We start from the raw sequence: 6996 nt of genomic DNA, 5'->3' as shown, positions 1-6996 counted from the left end.
CACGCCCACCTGACGGCAATGGCGGCGCAGATGCGAGCCTCGCCCTATGGCGCCTACAAGGCCGTGGCGGCGCACTACGGCTGGTGGATGCAGCTGCCGCACGCGCGCTTCCGCGCCCTCGTCGACGATGCCGCCGACGACGACGACAACAACAACAAAAACAACAAAAACAACAACAAACACGTCTTTGCGCTGCTGGCGTCCCACTGGGTCGCCGTCAAGATGGTGCTGCGGCCCGTCACCGAGGTTGAGATGCGCGTGTCGGCCGCCAAGCAGCAGCTCCAGCAGCAGCAGCGGCAGCGCCGGGGGGACGGGCTCGAGGGCGGCATGGCGAGGTGGCTGTGCCACCTCAACGCGCAGGTGCCGTCAGAGTACGCGGCGTACAACCGCTGGCCCGTCTGGGTGCAGGAGCAGATGGCGCGCGACCCGGGGTTTTTCGGGACGGCGGGTGGTGGTGGTGGTGGTGATGGTGGCGAGTGAGCGGGTGGATGTGGGTGAGGTGAGGTCAGGTCTTGGATACATATATTACGCAGAGAGGGAGCCTCCCACCCGGGACATGGAAAGCTTGTCATGGCCCAAGATGGATCAAGATCCCAGGCAAAGCAAAGATGCAACAAGGTCACGTGTGTCCTTGGGCTAACCTCGCCTCTCGCGAGCCCTGTGCCACGCCAACCAACACCTTCACATTGTGGGTGCGCGTCCCGGTACGTTGTGTGCTCACGGCCTTGAGTTCCGTGAGTTCCGTCCCCATCAGCCACGCTCGGAAGCGTCGCGGGGCGTCAAAGCAAGGGACTAGTCAGAGCCTCCCCAAGGTGGCGGCAAATCGGAAACGACCAAGCCGAGGCTGGCGCAGGCCGAGGACACAGAGCAACCGCCTGCTCATTTGTGTATCGACTGCAGTCAGACTCCAACAGCTCCCACGGGAAGGGTCATGAGCTGATTGGAATCCACCAACTGATGTCGATTTAGAACCAGTAAGCCCCACGCGACCGGTCCTATCAGCGATTTTAAATTTTGTTCTGGAAAAAGAGTAGACAAACGAGTGAGATTCAATATCCGAGTTTATTTTGTGATTATATCCAAGTGCAGAATGACAGTCCGATTTAGGAACAAAATATTGCAATCGAGGCTGCCTGAAAGCCTTAGCTCTAGTCCACATTCCCTTCCCTAGATTCCATGCCTGTCTTGCTTGTTCTTTATTTAGGCATAATTATTGGTCGGTTTCAAGGGTTCCGAAGCGGGTTCACTTTGACCCCAAAATAATCGATCCCCCCGCTCTGGGCGGCCCGAGGTAACCATCGCACCACAGATGGGGTTTACCGCAGTGAGCGGAAACGTCTTCTGGGCGAGGATGATGAGGATGTGTTGGAGATACAGAAACTAGATGGACGGGGGACGAGAAGACGAGAAGACGAGAGTGCCGGCCGCTGCAGCAGGTGTGGTGGCACAACTCTGGAGAGTGCGGGAGAAGAGAAAGGGGCCGGAGAAAGGGGGCCGGACCAACTCCCTGCTTAGCCTGATTCTTCGCTGCACCGTACATGTCGGCCGTGCGAAGACTACCCGACTTGCTTTCCCGGATGTTGACGACGGCGTGGTTGGGTTTGTCTTGGCAGTATCGATGCCTGCTTGCCTTTCTTTTGCAGACATGCTTTTGCAGAGAGCCCCAGTAATGATGTCGAGCCGGCCAGGGCAGGAGAACAGTCCAGAAGCAGCAGCCACAACTTGCCGGGGGACACCCAATCTCCTCTTGTGATTTATTGACGCACGTCTTGGCCGCCGCTTGTCCGTACTGTACCATCGTAACCAGGACGCACAGGACAGCTGGCCGTCAGGGCTATCAAATGCTGTGGCTGGCTACAGCAGGGCGGCGCGTCACCCGTCGTCGTCCTTGTCGCCATCGCAATTTCGCCGACGGGCAGCGACATGGAAAAGCCGGGGCATGCGTTGTGTGCGCCGCCAGTGTTTTGCTGTCAGGTCGACGCCGCCCGAGACACGCCCTCCAATATCCGCTCCTTTCTTTTTTTTCTTGCTGTTATTCATTGCTTCTGGGTGGCTCACCTGTCCCATGAAACATAGCTCGACCGATAGTCTGGCCCCTAGCGTCCCACGAAAAGGGCGACGTCCAGCAGGGTGGTTGGAACCAAAGGCAGTAAAAAAACCGCACACGCTAGAGGAAGCCCCTGCACTCGGCCGTCCCGCCCAAGCCATTCGCAATTGCCTCTTTCGCCCGGCGGATGCGGCACCTGTAGACCCGCGGTGGCGGGAGGTAATTTCGCTTCGCCTCGCTGCAGCTTCCGTGAACTCAGGCAGGGCTCCCAGGTGCCGGGGAAAGGAGGGGTTGGGCCGGGCTGGGTGAGGCCTTTTTTTCTCTCCCCCAGGGTGTTTACCAGAGGTTTACACAGACCATGTCAAAGCGGCCCTCTGTCCCAATCGGACCCCCTGCTTCACAGGTTGGCAAACACGATGCCAAGACTGAAACCCACGAGGGGTCGGACACGCGGGGACGGGGGGCGGTGCCAGAACACGGTACTGGGCCCAGGGTCGAGATCGAATCGGACCTGTCTGCGCTGATCCGCGGTGCGATGTGCTATTCAATGTGCTATTCCCAGCTGGTAGTGAGTGCGACCTACTGTGCTCCTGTGCCTGGAGTTTAGAATAGGACATGTATGTGATCAGCAGCGCCTCTTCGGCACAGGGCGGCGGATTGAATGCAGCTTTCGGCGACTGCTCTGGGCTCTCACGCTCTTTTCTTTTTTAGTACCTCACCGGCAGGTTTTCTGTGCCTGTGCCTGGTGCCTGCAGCAAGGGTGGTGGGGCCAAGGCCCGGCGAGACCAGTCAGCGAGTGGCACAGGCGCCGACCTGCATCGGTTTTTTTTTTTGTTCTTTCGTTCCTTTCTCCCCTCCCTCGCCGCCAGGAATGAATCCCCGACCGCCGTGCGCCAGGGCGCCAACTGAATCAGCAGCGTCGTGGTGCGCTGCCTTTTTTTGGTCTCTGCCCTGTCACTGTCCCTCCCGGTAGCCAGGATTCGTGTCTTTGCGCGCGCCAGCAATCGTCCCTCCCAGCCAACCACCAAAACTCAGTGGCCTATGCTCTCTTGGCATCCACCACCCGCCGACTTCGTCTGATGTTGGTCACCTTTCGTCTGAACGGGCCAGAGCTCGTATCTGCCATTGGCGGTCCACCGGCTCTGCTGCTTAACAGAACGAGCATGACGCGGCTGGCTGGGGAAAGCGGTAGGCTGAGAATGGCGTGACGAGAAGCAGGCGATGGAAGTGGGCAGAGTTGATAGAATTTTGTCAAGGAATAGACTTGCTCCCTTTCTGCGCCTGTGCCCTTTGTTTGCCTTTGACCTCCTCACCCTTGCCCATTGACTTGGCGTTTGTTTCCGTCCGAACGCGGGGCCAGTCAGTGCAGCGCAGCGGCTGGCTGGGCCCCACCGCCGTCCTGTGTGTAAGCTGATTGATCTGTGTCTGGCCAAAAGTGCTGGCTTCCACGATTGGCTCGGAATCTGGCATCTGGCCGCTTTGATTGGCCGGGTCTTGTCGTGGTACCTGCATCCACTTGCCTGTTTTGTCCAACCCCGGCCGTTGCAGCCGTGCCGCCCTGGATTTCTCGGCTGACTGAACTGACTGCAACTGCAACCGCCCCCTCCCCCTGGGCTGAAGTGGAAGGGGGTGACGGGGTTCCTTCCCCTGCAGCAGGCAGTTCCTGCCCCTGCCGTCTGTTCCCCCTCCGTCCCTCTCCGCCGGTGGACCCACGCCCTGCATCCCACATCCCACATGGGCCGAAGGGTGGAAGGATCGATCCTGCCCGACCTTCTTTTAAGGGCAGCCCACCTGCCCTTGTCGCAGCCCAGGTTGTCCATCTTCCACAACCATCCCGCCCTTGCCTTTTCTCCTTCCCTCACGGTCGCCAGTCTCGACCACGCGTCAATACGGCCTCCTCGACCCTGTGTCGGTCCCTGTCGTCAAGCACGCACCACTCCTTTCGCGTCTTTGATAGATCGCCGCTCTTTTTTCCCCTTGCATCCAGCCGACTCCCTTGACTCTCAGTCACTGTTTTCCCGGCCTGGTATCACCCGCACCGAATCCATATTTAGAAGTCCTTCGAGACTCTTTCCGTGGCCCGTCTCCTTCACATTCCTTTCACTTCAGCACTCACTCAAGGATCTGCGCTGGCACCGCACCACCCTCCTTGACAACCCTCAAAGCGAACAAAGAAAGCGACAAAGCAACCAGTCCGCCGCCGCCACCAGACCGCATCCGCTCCAATACATCGGTGCGATAAGTACCGGGCGAGTCCGCATCGAGCAGGGTCCATCGTTGCTTCCGGAATTTTGATCGACTTTCTCCTCAAAACACACATCACAATGCTTCGCAAGATGCAACTTTTCGCCTCGGCCCTGCTGGCCTCGGAGGCTGCCGCTCTCGTCGCCCACCACAGGCACGGCCACCAGCCCTACAAGCGGGACCTCGTCTACGCCCACACTGAGGTTGTTGTCGAGACCACCTGGGTGACCAAGACGGTCTACGACGACGACCCGGTTCCAACCACCACCCCCTCGGTCTTCAAGGCTGCCGTTCCTGCCAAGCCCACGACTTCCAGCTCCTCGGTGGCTCCTGCGCCCCCGCCGCCGCCTCCTGCGCCGCCGGCCCCCACCACTGCTGCAGCGCCTTCCCCGTCGCCCTCGCCGCCTCCGCCTCCGGCCCAGGTTCAGATCGAGAACAAGCCCGAGGCCGTCAAGGCTCCTGAGCCCAAGTCCTCGGCGCCTGCACCTCCACCTCCACCTCCGCCTCCGCCTCCACCTGCATCTGCCCCTACGCCCGCGACGCCTACTCCCCAGCCTCCTGCCAAGCCTACCGAGCCCAACACGGGCAACTCCAACTCGGGTAGCTCCAGCCCGGCTCCTGCTACTGGCGGCAATAAGCGTGGTCTGTCATACAACGAGGCCTCTCTCACGGCTCCCTTCCTCGGTTCCGGCAACAAGCTCAGCTGGGCTTACAACTGGGGCCAGCGCCCCGACGGCCTGAGCGCCGCCGGCATTGACTACGTGCCCATGCTCTGGGGACCCATCGACATGCACACCAACACCTGGAAGAAGAATGCCGAGGACGCCCTCAACAAGGGCGCCAAGTCTCTGCTCTCGTTCAACGAGTGCGACTTCCCTTCGCAGTGCAACAAGTCCCCGGCCGAGGCTGCTGCCGCACACATTCAGTGGATGAACCCCTACGCTAGTCGCGCTTCCATCTCGTCGCCTTCCATCACCAACAGTAACATTGCCGGCCAGGGTCTCGACTGGCTCCGCGCCTGGGTCCAGGCCTGCAACGGCCAGTGCAAGTTCGACTTTTGTGCTGCCCACTGGTACTCGCCGCCCAACCCGGCCGACCTGCTCGGCCACCTCGACAAGGTACACGAGATCTGCCAGGGCAAGCCCGTGTGGCTTACCGAGTTCGCACCCATCAGCGGCGACAAGGCCAAGTTCCTCGCCGACGTCATGAAGGAGCTCGATACCAACCCCAAGTACAGCTACGTTCAGCGCTACGCCTACTTTATGGTCGGCGTGGGCGACGACAAGCTCATGTCGAGCGCCTCGGCCCTCAACACGGTCGGCCAGACCTTTGCCTACCAGTAAAGGGGCTCCTCTTCATTTCTTCAAGACCCGTTTTACCAACTCTTCTCGCATTCGTTGTACTACCACCACTAGGGATACTGGGATTTTTTTCTTTTTTCAAACGAACATGACGGCAATTCAGGATGTAAGGAGGGGCATCTGGGAGGCAGACAAAAATATCCACCACGGGTTTTACGACTTCTCTTCATCTTGTACATATTCACCCAGGAAGTGACGATTTACTTCCCGATACCCTTTGCGTCCTTTGGACCACTCTCCAGACGGATCTTCTTTGGTTGGAAGTTCGGTTCAGCCTGCGTTGCATTATCGACCAATTGAAGATTTGAGAGCAAAATGCCGATTCCTTCTTCCAACGTGATTAGCTGTCTAAGTAAGGGTGGCTTCATCTACTGAGTCTTATTGACGGCTTTAGCCGTTCCACACATTGCACATGAGCCGATGCATGTCATGTTGCATCAGACGGCTATCGGGACCTTGCATAGCGGTTGCAGGAGCCCGATTGGAGCGAATGGCAGGGCAATCACGATATCCCAAGCAATGTCCGAGATGAGAGCGACACTTTTCGCAGAACAACTTGGTACCAACGGTGCCGCGTGATTCGTCGCGCCAGAGAAGTATCTTTTTTTTTTTCATTTTGCTTCCATGCCCGAAACACTTGCCTGCCTCTCCTCTTCCATGCCGCTTCTCCTTACAGCCTTTCCCTTTCCGAATGATGCAGAGCGACATGCACTTCCTTTCCCCCTTTCGTGCCGGGAGCCGGAGCCGCAAGTACTCAAAAGCGCAAGTCCTTCGTTGCAGGCAGCCTTCCTTGTCTTTGAATGGGTGGATATATGTATCTGGGGTACACATGAGAATAGGTAGACAAGTCTGATGTAAAAATAAGAAAGAAAAGAGAGGATAAACGAATGAGCCCTCGGGAGGGGCAACCCCTTCCGAATCGGGGAAGGGTGCGGGAAAAGGAACAAGGTCGTGATCCAGAACATGACCAGGGCGGGGAAGAGGACTAAAGAGAAGATGGGATGGACAGGAGAAAGTGATGAGCTTCCGGCGCGCGGGGAGGGCTTCTTGAGCGGTCAGTGATGGAGGAAATGGGGGCCGAAAAAGAAAAAAAAAACGTACACTCGCTATTACAGGACGTGAACTACACCCAGCCCGGCTCCCCGTTGAGCGACAGGAGCACCGACAGATCGATGCCGCAGCTGCCGAGGATGAGGGACGAGCCGGCAAAGGTCTTGGCCGCCATGGCGCGGAGCGAGCTCGCCTGCATCCCGGCGGCGATTCGGAAGGAATACAAGCCTGTTCGTTTTTGGTCAGCCGCTTGACAAAACTCGACCAAAGACATATATAGTAACGGGGGNGGGG

The 6996-nt window shown here is 58.5% G+C and overlaps 4 protein-coding genes across 4 annotated transcripts; 2 read left to right on the top strand and 2 right to left on the bottom strand.

Moving 5' to 3' along the window:
• Positions 1–18: 18 nt before the first annotated feature.
• Positions 19–480, top strand: GGTG_14163 (hypothetical protein; the record flags this gene model as incomplete). The annotated part of the gene is made up of 1 exon (XM_009232091.1): positions 19–480. One exon carries the CDS (start codon positions 19–21, stop codon positions 478–480), a length of 462 nt encoding a protein of 153 aa, XP_009230355.1.
• A 2700-nt stretch (positions 481–3180) lies between these two features.
• Positions 3181–3867, bottom strand: GGTG_14162 (hypothetical protein; the record flags this gene model as incomplete). Its single annotated transcript, XM_009232090.1, has 2 exons — positions 3181–3428; positions 3761–3867. The coding sequence occupies 2 exons, from the start codon at positions 3865–3867 to the stop codon at positions 3299–3301; spliced, it is 237 nt and encodes a 78-aa protein (XP_009230354.1). The 3' UTR covers positions 3181–3298.
• Positions 3633–6026, top strand: GGTG_14161 (hypothetical protein). The gene has a single exon (XM_009232089.1). It carries the CDS (start codon positions 4372–4374, stop codon positions 5632–5634), a length of 1263 nt encoding a protein of 420 aa, XP_009230353.1. The 5' UTR covers positions 3633–4371; the 3' UTR covers positions 5635–6026.
• A 237-nt stretch (positions 6027–6263) lies between these two features.
• On the bottom strand, positions 6264–6877 carry GGTG_14160 (hypothetical protein; the record flags this gene model as incomplete). Its single annotated transcript, XM_009232088.1, has 2 exons — positions 6264–6470; positions 6782–6877. 2 exons carry the CDS (start codon positions 6875–6877, stop codon positions 6264–6266), a joined length of 303 nt encoding a protein of 100 aa, XP_009230352.1.
• Between the last annotated feature and the right edge of the window lie 119 nt (positions 6878–6996).

Source organism: Gaeumannomyces tritici (assembly GCF_000145635.1).
Source record: "Gaeumannomyces tritici R3-111a-1 unplaced genomic scaffold supercont2.158, whole genome shotgun sequence".
NCBI classification, from domain to species: Eukaryota; Fungi; Ascomycota; class Sordariomycetes; order Magnaporthales; family Magnaporthaceae; genus Gaeumannomyces; species Gaeumannomyces tritici.
Note: the sequence above shows the minus strand (reverse complement) of the source record. Positions and strands in the feature narration are given on the sequence as shown.

What these genes read in the sequence shown, in the direction of transcription:
- GGTG_14161 (XM_009232089.1), top strand. Translation starts at nt 4,372, where the DNA reads ATGCTTCGCAAGATGCAACTTTTCGCCTCGGCCCTGCTGGCCTCGGAG.